Here is an 18,616-nt window from a genome sequence, read left to right as displayed (position 1 = left end):
GAAACAAGAGAGGCCATTGCAATGAGAAGCCAGCTCACTGCGACGAAGAGTAGCCCCTGCTCACTGCAACTAGAGAAAGCCCGTGAGCAGCAATGAAGACCCAACACAGCCATAAATAAATAAATAAATAAAAGGAAATGTAGTAGTAATATTACTACAGAACTTCATACAAGGTTGGGTACAAGATATGACGAGAAATGTGAGGAAAGAGGCTGTGGTCAGTCCATCAGATAGGAAGTCTGCGCCCTGGGTCCTGGGCGGAGGCGGTGGTCATGATCAGCTCTCATAAATCATCTGGCTCGGGGTCCCAAACGTTGGTCAGCAGTACCAGACTGGCCCCAACTGGGGAGAAGCTTATTAAAAAGATTTATCATCCCTAACAATGCAGAGTCTTCAGCCCCGCTCCCAGAGATCCTTATTTAGTTGGTCTGTGGTAAGGCCCCAGAATCTGTACTTTTGAAAATCACCCACCCCAGGTAATTCTTATGTACATTCAGATTGGAGAACCTCTGAATTCTGACCCAGTTGCTTATCTGGTACTTGAACTTCATCTACAATATCCCTGACAGCCTCCAGGTGTTCATGAAACACTTTCAGAGATGGAGAGCTAGTCCTATTATGAAGTACCTCTGATGATGTTAAACCAACAACCACATGAAAAATCCTTTGAGATTAAACTGAATTCTGCCAGCCTGTTTCTGCTACATTGAGGCCCTAGTACTGATCTCTGGGTCACTGAACAAGCCTCATCTTTCTTCTCCATGAGGACACTTCAGTCACTTGGAGAGAACTGTTGTGTTTTATTGCAACATCCTCTGTTTCTTTAACTGTTCCTTCAAGACATGGTTTCCAGATTCCTCACCAGCCTCATCTTTCTCCACTGTACTCTCTCCAATTGTTCTGGATTCCTGTGGAAATGTATTTTCCAGAAATAAACTCAGCACTCCAGGTGTGGTATGAATAGTCGGGAACAGGGAAGAACTATCACCTCCCTGATTTTAGACATGATACTCCTATTAATGTAACCTAAGTAAAATCTTGTGCGATAATTAAATAGCCATATCATGTCTGCTGATTATAAAGTAGGAAATCTCATAGATGTCAGGGAGGGCATTTACAGGGCTGCCTACTCACCTGTGTCACCATTGAGGGGACCCAGTTCCTGCAGCTCTGGTTTGGGAGGCTGATCTGGTCCTTGGCACCTCTGGAAGAGATGAGACAACAATGAGGATGAAGGAAGAAGGTAGGAGGTCAGTGTGAGGATGGATGCTATGGTAAGATTCTTCTAAAGGCAAGACAGGAATTCCAGTCGTGCCAAACCCGGCTCTAGGCCCAGTTCACTTAGGCTTCCTTCCTCACCATACCGAGGCAGCACTCCCTCTGTGGGGAAAGGGTTCTCAGAGCAGAATTTCTCATCTTGGCCAGGGAAACCCTCCGCGGGGAGTTTGATGCTGGTTGGTCTCTCCTTAGATTCTTGTGATTTGGCTTGGCCACCAACCATGGGCCCCTCTCTGCCCTTATCTTCCTACTCTAGGGACTTGGCCAGACCTTCTGCTATTACCCTCACCCCAGTTATGGCCTTTAGGTGTCCTAAAACTTCCTAACCCCCAGTTCAGAGACAATTCCCCTTCCCTCTCGGGGCTTGTGGCTACCACAACTTCCAGCCAACTTCCCTGTATTGAAAGCAGAGCATCAAAGTTCGTGCCATGTTTTACTATGCTTCTTCTCTGCTAGAAGGGCTGTTTCCCCAACTATAAGGAGACAGCAGTACTTAACGTGACAAATGGGGGTGAGATACTGCAGCCAGGATGTACCAGGCACTATGCTGTCTTATCTATACTATCTCAGGTAATCTTTAGAAGGACCCTGGGAAATATGAATGCCCCCCAATTTAAAGATGACAAGGCTGAGGCAGGTGAGGAGCCCATCAAGGTAAAGCAGGGGACAACTAGCAGAGTCAAGGATTTGAGCCATACCTAGTGGGCACTGTAACCAACCTTGGCCAGTGTGGGTTGAATCTGATCATAGGAGAGAACTGAGGCAAAAGGGCCTTCTGTACCACAAGGCAGTGTCAGTGGCTCCCAGATTTCAGTTTTCATAAATAATATTTTGAAATAGGAGAATTGATATGGGTTGACAAGAAAGGCTGCTGACAAAAATTATTTGCAGACTATCACTATCATTTCATAAAACAGAAGACATTTTAACCTTCCAAAGTATATTAAGGAAAGCTCAAGATAGTTCTTCCAGGAAAGGGGAAGTAACATCTTACTCAACGTTACACACACATTCACACCTTTCATTTTCTCATTTCACCCCAGAGAGGTGAAAAGTTGGTCAAAGTCTGGCACTGGCCACTGGACCAGGATCTGGGGTAGAAAAAAAATTTAAGCTATTTTGTATACTTTTCAAAATGCTCTAGGATGTTAGCTAGACTTATGTGATCATTTCACAATGTATATAAATATTGAATCCTTAGGCTGTACACCTGAAATTAATATGTTACTTCTCAACTATACCTTGAAAAAGTGTTCTGATTTTAAAAAAAAGATATTCTAGGCCCCATTTTATTTTTATTAATTAAAATTTATTTATTTTTGGCTGCTTTGGGTCTTCGTTGCTGCACGCGGGCTTTCTCTGGTTGCAGTGAGCGGGGGCTACTCTTTGTTGCAGTGTGCGGGCTTCTCATTGCAGTGGCTTCTCTTGTTGCAGAGCACGGGCTCTAGGTGCGCGGGCTTCAGTAGTTGTGGTGCATAGGCTTAGTTGCTCCACAGCATGTGGAATTTTCCCAGACCGGGGCTCAAACCCGTGACCCCTGCATTGGCAGGCGGATTCTTAACCACTGCGCCACCAGGAAAGTCCCTAGGCCCCATTTTCAAAATCACTTCAATAAGTCAGCCTGTGAAAAGGCTATGAAAGCATTCAATTGTGAATTATCATTGTAAAGGAAAAGCTTTACTTTTTCTGTAATAATAGATTACTAAAATAAAAATTATTAACAATTTCCTGAACTTGAGAATGAATGAAATGCTGCTAGAAAGCATACTTCCGGTTGAGGAAGGAAGAGAAGGGAAGGCTTCTAGAACATTCTGCTCCTGCCCCACAGTGCCTGGCACAGGGCCTGGTGCTGCGTGAAATCCCGGCAAACTGAGCAAGGCACGGTGCTTCCCCCAGGCCCTGGTCCCCACATCTGCTCAGTGGCTGGCACGCCTGTCACCCTCCCTCCACCCACCCTGTGAAGTCTCCGCCCTCCTGCCCATGGGAGAGGGGACCCCTGGCCCAGGCACAAGCTGTCAACACAGGATTCTGGGGAAATGACAGGAGGCAGCCTCTCCACCCTGGGCCGGAGGAAGGAGGGAGATAAACACCAACGGTTGTCTTGTCCCTGTTGCCACCACTGGTTACGCTAATCTGGTCAACGTTTTTATGAGAGTGAGATTTCCAGAATTCCAGTCTTGGCTTTTCCACAAATTTGGACAAGTCTCCTTCCTCCTCCGGGCTCCCACTTCCTCCTTTGTGAAGTGGAGGTGAGGAGGTCTTAGTTTCACCCAATGACGCCCATGGCGTTCAAACTCTGAGTGTCTGATTTCAGATCCTCTCAACCGCACTGAGAGGCAAGGGTTATTACAAGGGAGGAAACTGGAGCTGGGGAGGTAAGACACTGTCTGATGGGACCTCGATGTCAAAATCAGCATAAGAACAAGGTCTCGGAACAGTAGAGACCAGAACAGTATGGTTAAGAACTGTGGGAGTCTAAAATCACCCAGATCTGGATTCAAATACTAAATCCAACACTGTGTGACCACATGGCCTCTCCAAGCCTTGGTTTCCTCAGGAGGTTATTTTAAGGATTAGATGAGATAAGGCACCTATAACGTCTGGCATATTCTAAGATCTCAAACATGGCATTATGACAGTCACCACGTTATGTTTGAAAAGCACGGCAAGAGCAAAGACGCACAGCGCTTTCCTAGATCTTCTGGGCTGCCACTGGCCTCAGGTTGCCTGAAAAAAGTTCAGAAAGCTCATGAGAAACTGTCTTCTCCCAAATAACCACCACAGAAGGTGGAAAACTCTTCTCCACTAACAGCTTCCAGACCTTAGGCAGGACATGGCCTTGTGCTTGAGTCTCCAGATCCTGATGGTACCCCTGCCCCCAGGATAACTCCTTCAGAATGACATTCAACACTCATAATCTGTCCACACTCTACTGTTCTCCTCTCCATTTTCTTAATATTTAAATATTGGTAAACATCTTCTTCCAATTATAGTGGTAATAAATAATACATATTTATTCATTATTGGAATATTATACTTTCTTACATCTTACTTTTTCAAATATGAGCATTTACTACATGGCATTAAATATTCTGTAAATATATTAATTTTAATGACTTCAGTATGACATCCTTACAGGTGAATTTAATCATTTAATCAATAAACCACAGTTGAATGGTTTTTTAATCCATACAACCTCCACTGGTTTTAAATCATTAATATTACTCAATATCTAATTGAGTGTTTCATTTTCAAAATAGTTTGCAAGAATATGTTGACCACAAAGAATTTGCTTTTTAAAAAAAATAATGCCTTCATGTATCTCCTTCCACTCTCTAACATTTCTGTGAAGCTCCCACTTTGAGTAGCTTTCTGATATTTGTGATCTAACTGTAAAATGTTATTCCCTCCCACATGTGAATAAACATAAATCCAGATGTGAAAAAAAATCCACATCTTTTTTTTTTCACCTTGAGGGAAAAAAAGTTGAGGGACTTCCCTGGTGGTCCAGTGGTTAAGACTCCACGCTCCCAATGCAGGGAGCACAGGTTCGATCCCTGGTTGGGGAACTAAGATCCCACATGCCACATGGCACAGCCAAAAAAAAAAAATCCACTGTTGAATATATACATTATTTCCATTTTTTAATTTCCAAATCATGCTTTAGAGAACATACTGATTTATAAAATTTTTCACACATCTAAAATTACTGGCTCTGCCTGTGCTCTGCAACAAGAGAAGTCACCACAATGAGAAGCCCGGGCACGGCAATGAAGAGTAGCCCCCGCTTGCCTCAACTAGAGAAAGCCCGCGTGCAGCAATGAAGACCCAATGCAGCCAAAAATAAATAAAATTAAAAAAAAAAAGAAATATAAGATTAAAAAATAATAATAATAAAATAAAATTACTGGCTCTACTCTCCAGAAAGTTCTATCAATTAACTCACCCACTAATAACACACAGAAGGCCAGTTTCACTGCAACCTTGTCTACATGGACTAGTGTCTTTTTTTTTTTCTTTAATTAAAAAATTTTTTTTTCATGTTGACCAATTTGCTAGGCCAAAACCAAACCAAAACAACCTACTGTGCTCCTGGCCACAAGATGCACAACCGTGTGTTCAAGACCATCCCAGCATGACACATGGTCAATAATTTCTCAGGCCTCCAGGCCCCGCTCATATATTATTTCTACTTGGTCTCTCCCCAGGGCTGAGTTAGCTCCTGTCAGCGCTACGCTCCAGGGCCTGTTCAGACACCTATGTGAGTAGCTACCCAGTTACCTGTACTTCTGCTAGTCCAAGGGGCTCCCTGAGGACAGGGACCATTTTTGAAATCGACTTTGGATTTGCCCCAGTATCTGTTATGATGCCCAGAACAATATTTCTAGGAATTTCCAGGCCTAATAGAGGGTCTCCTGTATTAGAACCACCTGAAGTCCTTGCTTAACACAGCTCCCAGGCCCAGTTCTAGACCTACAGCATCCGAGGGTGGTGTGTGTGTGCTGGGAAGCTCTGATCTACCAACCCATCCAGGTGATTTTGAGGCTCGCCAAAGCCTGGGGACACACAGCCCAGAGCTGAGCAGGATTCGATAAGCAACTACTGCATGGAAAATTCCCACGGTGGGGCCCTGGCTACTTCCTCCTCAGAGGTCATGCAGCAGAGTTCACCCTGCAGTGGGAGAGGACAGGAGCTGGGAGGGGGCCACAAAAATTTTCCCTTCCAAAAGCAGAGTGAGGCAGGCCTCAGACTGGGAGGGGCATCCGGTCTGAGCTCTGGAAGAGGAATGGCAGCTTCCTGTGTCAATGGAAACTTGGGCGAAGAAAGCTATGAGGTGGCAGCTGGCAGCACGGGATAGAGAGAGAACCCAGGACTGGGAGAGAGGCCAGGAGACCCAGGTTCCAGCTTCACTGTGTGACTTGAGGGAAGTGCTGTCCCCTCTCTGGACCTATCTGTGATGGGTCAGGGTTGGAACAGACGTTCTCCTCAGTCCTTCTGGGCTCCAGGGCAGCCCTTCAACTAAGAGGGCTGGAAACAGGGCCCCTCTATCTTGGTGACATGCACCGTTCTGGGGCCCAGCTCCTTGCTGTCAAGCAGACCAGAGCTCTGCTCTGGGGTCAACCAGAAGCAAACCTGGTCCGCGGTAGAACACGGCTCCGAAAGCAGACAGGGTCCAGGCAGAGCATGAGGACAGGGCCCAGAGCCATGAGGAAACCAGGCAAGCTCGGACTGGGCCTGGTGAGACCCTCTCGAATATGCTTGCATTTTGGAGGGTAAACTGACCAAATGGAAGGTGTGCAAGAGTAGCTGACAGGATGTGGTAGGAGATTCAAACCAAGTGACAGGAGGGACTGTTAACAATAGTTGATCAGCCTCGAGAATAGGCAAAAAACAAAAACAGAAAGAAAAAACTCTGGACTCCATCTTCAAACCTCTGCAGGACTGCCATGAGGTAGAAGCTGCTAGTGTGTAGTCCACAGCCTTGAAGGGCAAGATGGTGTCCAAGGACTAGAAGTTTCAAGTGCAATATGAAGAATCTCAGAACTGTCCCAAATAGAAATAGGCTGCCTTATTGGAGGGTGGGGTGGTGGTAGTGAGCTCTCTGTCACTGGTAGCATACAAGAAGAGGCAAACTTCATTTTGCAGGTTGGACTGACTGAGTGATCTCAGAGGGCCCTCAACTCCAACCATCAATAATTCTATAAAATATCCCTGATGTTCAACAAGTAAAGACCTCTGGTAAGCATCAAGTGTTTAGCTAGTGCAGGCGGTACATAAAACCCACCAACATTAACAGAGTCCCAGGGGGCTCTGTTGAGTATTATTCAGGTTGCAGTACTTTGGGGTGAATTTTCATAGTCTCATACTGAAGCGTCCAGGATAGACTCCTCACTTCCCTCAAATTCCGAGCCTCATCAGGAAAGAATGAGGAAGGCAGAAGCAACTTGGCTAGAAGCTTCCCAGCTATTCCTTCCCTTGGGAATCCCACTAGGATGGAAGCCAAGCCCTGAGGCTGGCTCGGCCTTTCCTGAAGACACTTGGTCTAACCTTGCTTTAGGGACCATCACTCCATCTTCTTCATGGGCCTTTAGGCATTGTGTATTTCTGATTGAACGGTGTGATTTATGGCCTCATTAATCCTGCTTAGCTTCGAGAATTTAGTAATCAAAGGACCCTTAAGAGTTCACCAAGCTCCTCTGCCATCCCCACAAACCACAGCCCTGGCTTCCCGTGGCCGCATAGTTCTGTCACACCCACCTTACTGTCACACCCAGTAAGCTGAGGAAGGCTTACTGGGACCCAGAAGACAGGGATGGAAGGGCCCCTGGAGACAGTTTATTCCAATCCTCACCTCCTATTTCCAGATGGAAAAACTGAGGCCCAGAGGGGAGGTGAGCAGTGCTTGTCAGAGGCCACAAAGCAGGGAGCAGAGCCCTAAAGGGAATCCAGACTCGAGGCGGAGCCCCTTCCGCGTCCTTCGTGCACGCGCCAGATTGATCCAAGTAGCCAAACGATTAGGGGATTCTGAGCCTCAAGGGACTCATGTCACAACCCTCTGCAGTATCAGAGCTGCTTTCCGGTGTCAGAACTCAGCGTGGGTGGGGCCCCTGGCACCACCACTGGTTTCGGGATCTGAACAAACACAGCAGAGCCCATTGGCTGAGGGTAGAGGCAGGAAGGAGGTGGCGGCGGAGGCCTGTGGAGGCGGAGGCCCAAGGGGCCCCTCCAGGACTTCGGGTGGGGGAGAGGCAGGACCAAAATATTCAGGGCTGTTGAGAAATGTTAGCGTTCACACCCAAACTACAGAGCCTCGGATGTAAGAACACCATAACCACAGGCCTCAGCTTCCCCATCTCTAAGATGGGCAGAAGTATTTTGCCAAAGCAATGCCTGAATGTGATTTCACTTTCACGCGGCCAGGGACGCCAAAGATTTACTTCAACTTGTTCATTTTACACATGACGGCGTCAGCATCAGCCAGTGCCTGCCTGGGGACATACCAACGTGACCACGCAACCGAATGAAAGGTAGGAGCACCAGCCAGTACCTCTCAGCTGTGTCAGGAGGCCCCGCCTATTCTCTGAATACCTGCAATGCCCCTAGAACACCCCAAGTCAGGGGCGGATGTGGCCTCCATCCCTCCCATCTGACCAGCTGACGAAAGAGATCTCAAGGGAGGACAGAACCACTTCCCTCCCACGCACCTGCTGAGCCCACCCATGGCAGACACTGAGCGCAGGGCCCAACCCCTCATTCACAGATGGAGGGGCTGAGGCCTAGGAAAGGGTTTCCAGTATACCACATCCCCTTCCTTCCTCCCTAGAGCCCACCTTTTCCTGTCCCGTATCAGCCTCCCAGGGGGTCTGCCAGCTCTGCTCGCCTGAGAGCGCCTGGAGCTGGCAGGAGCACTCGGTACCATCTCCAGCATTTGGGTCAGTCCGTCAGGCAGAAGGACCCTGAAGGAGTGGGACAGAAAACGGTGTCAGTGGCCACAGCGGGGGAAGGGACGGGCTGAGGGCATAGATACACAGCTGGATATCCACCTGTCTCAGCAACCCAATGGCAAAGTCCCCAGTCGGAGTCCAGACAGAGTCAGGCCCCTGACTTGCTACTTGCTTGCTGTGTGACCTTGGAGAAGCACCCTCCCCTCTCTGGGCTTCTGTTTCCTCCTCTCTCTGGCCTAGAGTTGGGCAATGGGATACATCAGGGCCCTTCTGGTTTTGGTATGCTGTGGGTTGAAAAGAAGGGCCAGAGTGAGGTCACCCTGACACCTCATCCTCTATCAGTCCTGTCACGCTCGCTGGCTCCAGGCACGGCAGAGCTGACAGTTGGACACACTCAGCTGTCAGCCCCTGCATGGAGAGGACTTCTCTGCAGGACAAGGAAGGAGGGGCCCTTGCTCAGGAGGGTCTGGGGCGTGTCCTGAACCCTTCATACCACCCTCTGTTCTTGAGCAGCTCCTGTGGAGAGGATGTAAAAGGGGGCGCTGCAGTGCCTGGAGCAGAAGATGACAGAGCCCAGCAGCCACCTCGCAAGGTACACGCGGCAAGCACCCCCACCCTGCCGTAGCACGGCCAGCAGAGACCGGCACCCATTAGCGAGGACGGTGGCTCCTCCAGGGTGCTCAGGGCGGGGTCACTTGTAACAGGGAAACGCTGGCAACCAGGCTCATATCCACAACGGGGCACCAGCTCAATATACTAAGGTATATAACACTAGGCAATGCCACTCATATGTTTAAAAAAACCAAGTAGGAATTTACCAACAAGAGTGGAAAGCCATTTGGTAGAATATGAATAGGCAAAATAAACTATTTCTACTGTACGTAAATGCACAGGAAAAACTACCTAGAAAAGCGCACACTGATGGCAGTCAGTCATCATCTCTAGAGAAAGGACTAGCATTATTGCAGTCAAGGAGGGGGAGCTTCAGTTTTGCCTAAATTCTTAGAATTTTTCAAACAATGGTGTACTCACGTTTGACTTGCGTACAATGAACAACAACAGGCAGAATAAATACCTCTCTTGGAACCTAAAAGCAGCCATGGCGATCATTTTACTGGTGGGGAGATCGAGGCCCGGGGGACAGAACCAGCTGAGATCACACAGCAAGTTAGTGACAGAGGCAGGAGTGGGACCCACTCCTGACCCCCGGCCCAGTGCGCTTTCCTCTGCAGATGCTGCAGCTGGTGTCCAAGAGCATTTGGGCCTTGTCCAAGCACCTCCTTGTTTGCAGTGCTCCCTACCTTTCTGCCAAGCCATGGTTCCAAAGGGGAGGCACTGGGCTCTTCCTGCCCATTTCTACTGGTGGCAAGGTGGGGGAGGGGTGAGAGAGGGTGGGGAGTAATTAACCTTAAAATATATGTTTCCTAGGGCTGCTGTAACAAACCGCCACGACGTTGGTGACTTAAAACAACAGAATGGTTGGGGGTCCGCCTGCCGATGCAGGGGACACGGGTTCGTGCCCCGATCCGGGAAGAACCCACACGCCGCGGAGTGGCTGGGCCCGTGAGCCATGGCCGCCGAGCCTGCGTGTCCGGAGCCTGTGCTCCGCGGCGGGAGAGGCCACAACAGTGAGAGGCCCGCGTACCGAAAAAAAATAATAAAAATAAAAAAATAAAATAAAACAACAGAAATTTATTCTCTTCCAGTTCTGAAGGCTAGAAGTCCCAAACCGAGGTATCAGGTGGGTTGGGTCCTGCTGGAGGCTCTGAGGGAGCTTCTGTTCCATCCCTCTCTCCTAGCTTCCAGTGGCTGTCAGCAATCCTTGGCGTTCCTGGGCTTGGAGCTGCATGACTCCAATCTCTGCTTCTGTCATCACATGGCCTTCTCCCCGTGTATCTGTGTCCAAAGTTCCCTCTTCTTACAAGGACACCCGTCCTTGGATTAGGGCCCACCATCATCCAGTATGACCTCATCTTGACTGATTACATTGGCAAAAACCCTGTTTCAAATAAGGTCATGCTCATAGGTTCTGGGTGTACATGAGTTTGGGTAGGGACACTAATCAACCCATTAAAGGGACTTCCCTGGCGGTCCAGTGGTTAAGACTCCGTGCTTCCACTGTAGGGGGTACGGGTTTGATCCCTGGTCAGGGAACTATGATCCCGCAGGCCGCGTGGCACGGCCACAAATAAACAAACATAAAAAAATCCATTACACATAACTTTTCTGATGTCAGAGCTGTTTTCTCAAGGAGAGGGCAGGGGGTAGGGTTGCACGGGGCAGTGGAGAAATGACAAGGTTCGTTGTACACTCTGAAAAAGAACTTCACTGCTGGGGCGGAAGGAAAACTGGAAGTAGGTCAGTTTGTACATCATGTATCTGGGGGGAAAGCATGGGTGTGGGATGGATGTATTGTGAGGCATTTGGCCTAGATGTTCTGGAAGATTCAGATTTGAAAATAAAGTGACACAAGATAAATGATTTTTAAGGATTCACATTTACTTGGTGAGAAGTCGATGGCTTGTCTTCGGGTGATGGATAGGTTTAGATCTATCTATGCTAAAGATAGGTGGAATTTCTCATTTTCTCTCTCTCCTTCTCTCTGCCTGGGGCGGGGCCCTGGGAGCTCCCCCTGCACCCACCTGCAGGTCCTGCTCCCTTCCTGGCCCAGTCCCTGGTCGATCAGTCATCCGGGGTGGCTCACAGTGCTCTGAGGGTGGAGGACACTGAGAGGACAAAGTGCAGGCCTTGAGGAGGGAAACCCAAGTGCACCCCGAGATGTCAGAGCCAGGACTCAGGCCATCCATCAGACTCTTCCTTTTATGGGGGCTACCCAACTTTTTCCAAGTTTGGTTTTTGAACATGAATGCTCATGAATGTTATACTGAGGTCTCTTGGAACTCTCTTTCAGGTAGATTTCAGACCTTTGCTTACTAGCCAACCTATGAACACTGAGATGTCTAGTGGCAGCCCCTCCTACCAGGAGTGTCACCATCTTGACTTATATGGCATCCTGTTTCCGGATGAACAATTTGAAGTTTTATCTTGTCGGTCCTTTTTATAATAAAAAAACACAAGTGATGACGTGAAGCATGGGCCCCAAACTCAACACCCAACTGAGGCAGCAGTGGAAGTCCTGAGGTACCTGGGGGCATCTCAGGCTCTCAGGGACCTATGCTAGCTGATTGGGAATTCAGCTACAAAGGAACAGAATTAGAAAACATGTACATGTGCAGAAAGTGTGTTACCAAAGGTTGTGTGTCCAAGGCAAGGATTTATTAGGAATTATTCTGATGGGTCACAGGGCACAGATGTCTCTTTATAACATAGAAATCTGGCACTGAACCTCACAAGGTTGTCAGAGGTCATATATATGGAAGCCTGTATTGACTTTAACTAGGATGATTTTTCCGGTGTGGGGGGGCATCATTTGGGGGGTTGGGCAAAGCTCAGAGGCCACATACACAGCAACGTCCCCACAATGTTTGGGACAGAGGACTCAGTGCCAGGGAAAGGCAGTTTCCTTTCGTAGACCCTCTGTCCCACCCTCAGCAAAGCAAGTTCAAAGGTCAGATTTGCCCTGCTCCTACTGACCAGGTGTCAGGGGCCCTGCCTCTTGTGTACCCCATTCACACTGACACAAGTGTCTGGCCCCCATTCACCTTCAAAACCCAGCCAAGATGACATCTCTCCCTGGAGGCCCTCCCTCCCCCAACCTCTCCCCTCTGACAAAAAGGCACAGTCTCCCGGCTTAGGAGGAAAACACAAGGGTGGGTAGGAGTGGGGAGTGTAAATAACCAAGTGTCCAAACTGGTTAAATAAGCCACGGAACATCCACGGAACATTAGGTGGCCATTAAAAATCACATTTCCGCGGACTATTTAACATGGGAGAAAGCCCCCAACAAAATAGTAAGTAACTAGAATATAATCATTTAAAATATATTCCCAGGGACTTCCCTGGCAGTCCAGTGGTTAAGAATCCACCTTCCAATGCAGGGGACGCGGGTTCGATCCCTGGTCGGGGAACTAGGATCCCACACACCGTGGGGCAACTAAGCCCCCGCGCTACAACTACAGAGCCCACGAGCTCAGGAGCCCTCGCGCCACAACTAGAGAGAAGCCCGCATGCTGCAACCAAGACCCGACGCAGCCAAAAAACAAATGCATAAATATATATCAAATAAATAAGATAAAATATTTTCCCAATTCTGCAAAAACAGTCACATTCACATACATCATACATGTAGGAAAACAGTAGAAAGAATGCCACTGAAATGTACAGAGGCTACCTCTTCATGGTGAGATTAAAAACGACTTTAAAACTTCTTTATACTTTTCCAAATTCTGAAATTTTGCCTCAAACATTATAGTCATCCCAATAATGAGATGTCTTGAGTGGAATCCTAAGTGCCTCCTCGTCCAAGGCTTGCGTCCCCTCTTCTATTTTTGCCACAATCGCAGCTGACCTCTGCTTGAACTACTCCAGGATGGGGAACTCACTACCCTTCTTCCTGGTGAGAAGTAGAATCTGGCTCCCTGGAGCTTCCCCTCATTGGCCACAACTCTGCCTCCTGAAACCAGAGAACAAGGCCGTGCCCTGTGCCCGTGCCTCTTGACAACCCTTCAGAGGTTGGAAGGCAGTGGCCAGGCTCCAGGCTTCATCTTCCTAACCCAACAGCCTGCCAAGAACATTAACGTCCCCCTGTCTTCCGCAACCCTGTTTGCTTTCCTTGGGTACAATCCAGGCGGTGATGTCCTCACCCACATTCTGTCTTATCGAGGGTGTGCCACTTACCGGTTAGTGTATCAGGGGCTCTATTACATGCATTCTTTCATCTAATCTTAGAACCCTATGACTCAGGAGCTAACATCACACGTATTTTACAGATGAGGAAACTGAGGCAAGGAAAAGCCAAGTCCCTTCCGCGGTCACTTAATGGATCCATGACGGAGCCAGGACTGAAGTGGCACCTGGCCCAGAGTCGGACAGCTGAGTTAATAAATGAATATGTGGACCCAGTTCTAAAGCCCATGTCCTTAGTGTCTATGGTTTTGTTTCAGAATTAGCTGTGCCCATGCCAGGCTCTCCCATGGTGTTCACTTCTGCATCTCTGCCTCTCACCTGGCCTGCTACAATGGAAACCCTCCTGAAGGGCTTCTGACCACAGAGAGCCTGTTGCGCGAGGCATGTCTCCGGGAGCAGTGCTGAGCCAGGGTCTCTGATGCGCTGCTCAGAGCTGTGGCGCCAGAGCTGAAGTCCTGGGGGCACCAGGCACACATACAGGGGACTGACCATGAGGCACTAGCTGTCCCTCCCCACCTTGGGCCCAGACGGGTAACCTGTTGGGGATGGAAGGCCCCTGCGTACTCTCCATGTCACTCCTACAGGCAAGTCCGTGGGCTTGCTTCCTCGGCCCTTCCCCTTTACGTCCGGCCTTCTCCCAAATCCTCCCAGGGATGTGGCCACATCAGCCACAGTCTCTGCCAAAAAGGGTTTCGGAAGGACCACACGATGCAGGTGGTTCTTCGGTAGCCACATCCAGCCTGCTAGGCATCCTCACTCATTTTTTCACCAGGATTTCAACTTTCCCCAAAAGTCCCTGTAACAGCCCCAGGTCAGGCCTCTCAGTGGGATCTAGGACGGCTGGTCAGCTAAGGCCACCAGGCACTGTTGACCACAGGACTCAGCAAGCCCTCAGGGCCTGGCTCCTGGAGGGACCTTGAGAAGTCCTAGTGGTCAAGCCCGTCCCTAGCCAGCGAAGTCCCCGCTGAGAGCGCCGGCCTCATTCCTCACAGCTGGCCACGCCCACTCTCCACAACCAGCACTGTCACTCTGCTTCTCGGGCTGAGCCGCTGCTCAGATTGACCTTTCTACCTCGACTGGGCAACTCCTACCAAGCTTTCAACACTCAGCCACGGCGTGCTCAGCCCTCATCCAAGACGCCTTCCTGTGTCTCTCAAAGCCGGATGAGATACTCCTGCTGCACCCTGGGCTAACCCCTAGTCTGGCTCTCCTGTGGCCCTCATTCACTCATTCAAATATTTATGCAGCACCTGCTCCGGGCTCTGTGCGGGGCAGTGGGCACTAGCCGGGGAGGGCAGAAAACCAGGTCCCACTGCAAAGCTTGGCCACCAACTGGCTAGGGGACTTCACTCCTCCCTTGAACCTCAGTCTCCTCCCCTATAAAGTGGGGAAGATTCGGCAGCTCAACCTGGCTTCCAGGCTGCCGTGAGGTCGGCAGGATGTGAAAGTACTCTGTCAACTGCCACTCAGGGTGAGTCACTGTTGTCGTGACCTGAGCCTCCTGCGGTCTGAGCTCATTTTTGTACATCCCATCCTCAGAGGCCCCCTCCCCCCCAAGGGGCTGAGAGCCTACTGGGGATGAGCTTGGAAGCTCACGCCTTCTAGGGGTTGGCACTTGGATGAGAAACTGGGCAGGAGCACAGCACAAAGGGATGGAAACGGGCGTGAACCTTAAACAAAATCAGCTTATAAATCCTGCCACTCAGGGGCAGGGGCCTGGCACTGCTGGGGCAGGAAGAAAAGCCAGGCTGCTCTGAGGCAACAGGGTAAAGGCTTTAAATGCCAAATGGCTTTGGAATCAACAAGAAGCCACTGGAAGCACCGTGTAGGGGCAGAGACAAAGAACACTGGGCTAGGGGACTGGACACCTGGGCTCTACTCTAAGTTGCTCTGTGACCTCAGTCAAGACCCTTCCTTCTCCAGGCTTTAATCTCCCATCTGTATGTTGGGTGCATCAGCCCAGGTGGTACCCAAGGCCCTTTCCCACAGGAATAGTCTCTGCTGACTTCACTTGCCCTTCACAGCTTGAGACAGGGGGTCCAGTTCAGGCTGTGCCAGGGACAGACAGGGACAGCTGGCGAGGCTTTCAGAAAGGCCACGAGGCCGGGGAACCCATGCTCACTGTGGTCTCCTCTTCTGGACTATGGAAGAGTCAAGGCCTGGAACAGGGCTCCTCCTCCAGTCTCCTCCCACCACTGTGTAGATGGAATTCACCCTTGGCCCACTTTGCAGACTGAGAGAGCAGAGAACACAGATTCTCAGACTCTTAGAAATCATCCTGCTCATTGCCCTCCCTCTCCATATAGAGGGAGAAACTGAGGCCCAGAGAGGACTAATGGCTCACTTGGGGTCACACAGGATGCTCGTGGCAGAGCTAGGATTAACACTGCGGATCATGCCCACCTATCACCAGTTTGTTCTAAGTCTCAAGCCAGGCTCAGGTTTATGTGCGCATCATCCCATCAGCCAGCCTCTGCTTCCACTGATGGAGGCAAGCCTCAGTTTCCCTGTTGGAGCCAGGGAAGACAGGAGGGTTTCTGGGTCAGAGCTCGGTGAGGTTTTTTGAACTGGGAATAAAGGAAGAGCAAGGAAAGCGGAGGAGGCACTGTACTTGGGACAGAAACTCTTCTCCCTGGACTAGGCACAGGGCAGGAAATAGAATCACCCAGGTTGGGGACAGTCCTGCATTCTCAATAAGTAGAAAAGCTTGTGCTCAAGCACAGGCAACGCAGCAGACACTCAAGTTCAATGAAAAATGACTAAATAGTGTCACAGGGTGTGTGTGTGTTGGGGGGGGGGGCTCTTGAGGTCTCAGGGGACTGATCATCAAGTTTATAGGACCACCTATTCCCACCTGGCTGGAGGGCAGGCAGTCGTAGGAAAAAGGCTCAGGACTTGAGGGTCCTCCCTTCCCTCTCTGTGCCTCAGGGTGTCCTCTGGTTCCAGACTCTGAACCTTCTGGGCTTGTCAGAACCCAAGGGGCAGCTGGTCCCACTGCAAGAAACCCGAGTAGAGTCTCCTGGGCCCTGCCCCAGCTCGGAGGCCCCTTGGGGGAGGGACAGGAAGGGAGGGAAGGGGAGCAGAAGGCGGTAAATCTCCCCCCTCGTTGGCCCCTCCCAGCTACCCTTAGGACAGCCCACATGCACCGGCTCCGGGGCCTGAAAAGGCTCTATACCAGCACTTCTCAAACTTGTAATCACCTGGGCATCTTGTTAAAAGGTTCTATTTTAGTAAGTCTGGGGCACAGCCAGAGATTCTGCATTTCTAACAGGTCCCAGGTGATGCCGATGATGTAAAGCCGTGGACCACTCTGCGTCCGAGTAGCGGCCCTAGAGATAATCTGCCTCTTAAAGGTGGGAAAACCCAAGGCCCAGAGAGGTCGAGTCACATGTCCACGGCCACACAGCGAGCAGCCCCAGACCGAAGGAAAAGGCACTAGACATTTCCCCAGCCCGCCAGCCGGAATCAGCTGCCCTTCCCGGGCCCTGGGGCCGTGTTTGTAAACTCGGCTGCCCCGCGCGGCTGAGCCCAGGGCCGTGAGGGAGAGAGCGCCGCCCGGCCGAGTCTTCCCCGCCTCCCTCCGCGCCGGCCTCTAGCTGTTCTGCGTCCGGCATCCCCGGCCGACCCGAGGGAACCCGGGGCACCGAGGGTCCCCTGAGGCGGAGTGGTTCCGCACCCTCCTTCCCCTCCGAAGACAAACTTCTCCGCCGGCGCCCTTTACCTTTTTGGGGGGTTTGCAGCAGCTCAGCCTGCTGTCTCCGCAGCCCATCCTCCTCGGGGGACTCCCGGACGCCGCCTCCCAACTCCGGGGCCGCCAGAGGACCCTGCCGTTCTGGCCCCGCTGCCGGCTCCGCGCCCGCCGGCCGGGGCTGCCGGCGAGACCCTGAGACTGAACCTGGAAGCGCAGACTTGAGCGGGAGCTAGGACGGCCGCGCGCCGTAAATACTCGAAAATCAGGGCCTCAGCGAAGCCGGCTGGGCGCGCGGAGCCGCCGCCTGAGCAGGTGACCAGAATCCTTGTAAATGATAGAAAACTCGGGCCAGGGCCGAAAAGATCCCTACGATCAATGGATTCCTTTCCAGGCCCGCAGCAGAGAAAAGGCCAGGAAAAAAAAAATTAAAACAATTATTTAGTAAACGCAACAGCTACCATTTATTGAGTTGTTTCTGTCCCGGCTTCTCTGCACATATTATTTCGATTTCTTGCAATCTCCTTGCAACAAAGGTATTAGTTCCTCCATTTTACAGGTGAGGAAAATCAGGCTCCGATATGTGATTTGCCTAAGCTCACAAAGCTAGTAAGTATCAGAGCCCAGATAAAAATCCAGTTCTAACTCCAGAACCTAAGCTTCCAACCATTTCCCTACAAATACATAATAATGGGAAGTTTAATTGTAATGCCTCCCCACTTCTGGGTCCACAGCTCCTTCCAGCTCACAAACACCTGTAATATTCTACTCTATCCATTTTGAATCGATGTTGCCCATCACAACTTCGTGAGGCAGACAGGCAGATGCAGGGAGAATAAGGGATGTAAAATGTCAGAGTCTGGAAAAAAGAACTTTTGTTTACCCTTGCTTTGTTACTAGCTGAGGTTTCTGGGAGTGGCAATGCAGGAAAAAGACACCTAACTTTGAAAATCAGTGTGAGTGTGTACCACTTGGAAAGATGTGCTGATGAAAGGGACTTACAGTCTTGAAAGGGAAAAGAAAGTGAGACCACTACAAAACTTCCCCCTCCACAGAGTAAAAACCCAATTGCAGCAGGTTCAAAGAAAGGAAACTGAGGACACAGGTGATATTAGTTTCTCGGGAAGAAGAATAAGACGGTGGTTCACAAGGTGTGGCCCCCAAATCAACAGCATAAGCACTACCAGAAATTTTTGATAGAAATACAAATTCTCAGACCCCACCCAGACCCACAGATCCTAAACTCTGGAGACGGGGCTCAGCAATCTCTAGCTTCCTAAGCCCTCCCAGTGATCCTGAGCCATGCTTATGTGTGAGAACCACTGCTGTAGGACGCGCTGAACAGGTAATGAGGAAAGAGTATCTATTTAAATTAACAATGATTATGAAACAGTGCTCA

At 50.1% G+C, this 18,616-nt stretch overlaps 1 protein-coding gene across 2 annotated transcripts in view; it reads right to left on the bottom strand.

The window, feature by feature from the left end:
• Positions 1–17,637, bottom strand: part of CCDC69 (coiled-coil domain containing 69) — a 36,165-nt gene extending 18,528 nt beyond the window's left edge. For both annotated transcript variants that reach the window (XM_082835285.1, XM_082835286.1), the window contains exons 1-2: positions 17,251–17,637; positions 1,135–1,204 (exon numbers count right to left, since the gene is read on the bottom strand). In XM_082835285.1, the coding sequence (XP_082691411.1) occupies positions 1,135–1,204; positions 17,251–17,298 (118 nt within the window). In that variant the 5' untranslated portion in view covers positions 17,299–17,637. The remainder of the gene's footprint in view (positions 1–1,134; positions 1,205–17,250) is intronic.
• Positions 17,638–18,616: the final 979 nt, after the last annotated feature.

This window comes from Leucopleurus acutus (genome assembly GCF_964270905.1).
Source record: "Leucopleurus acutus genome assembly, chromosome: 3".
Classification (NCBI taxonomy): Eukaryota; Metazoa; Chordata; class Mammalia; order Artiodactyla; family Delphinidae; genus Leucopleurus; species Leucopleurus acutus.
This window is presented reverse-complemented; position numbering and strand designations above follow the sequence as displayed.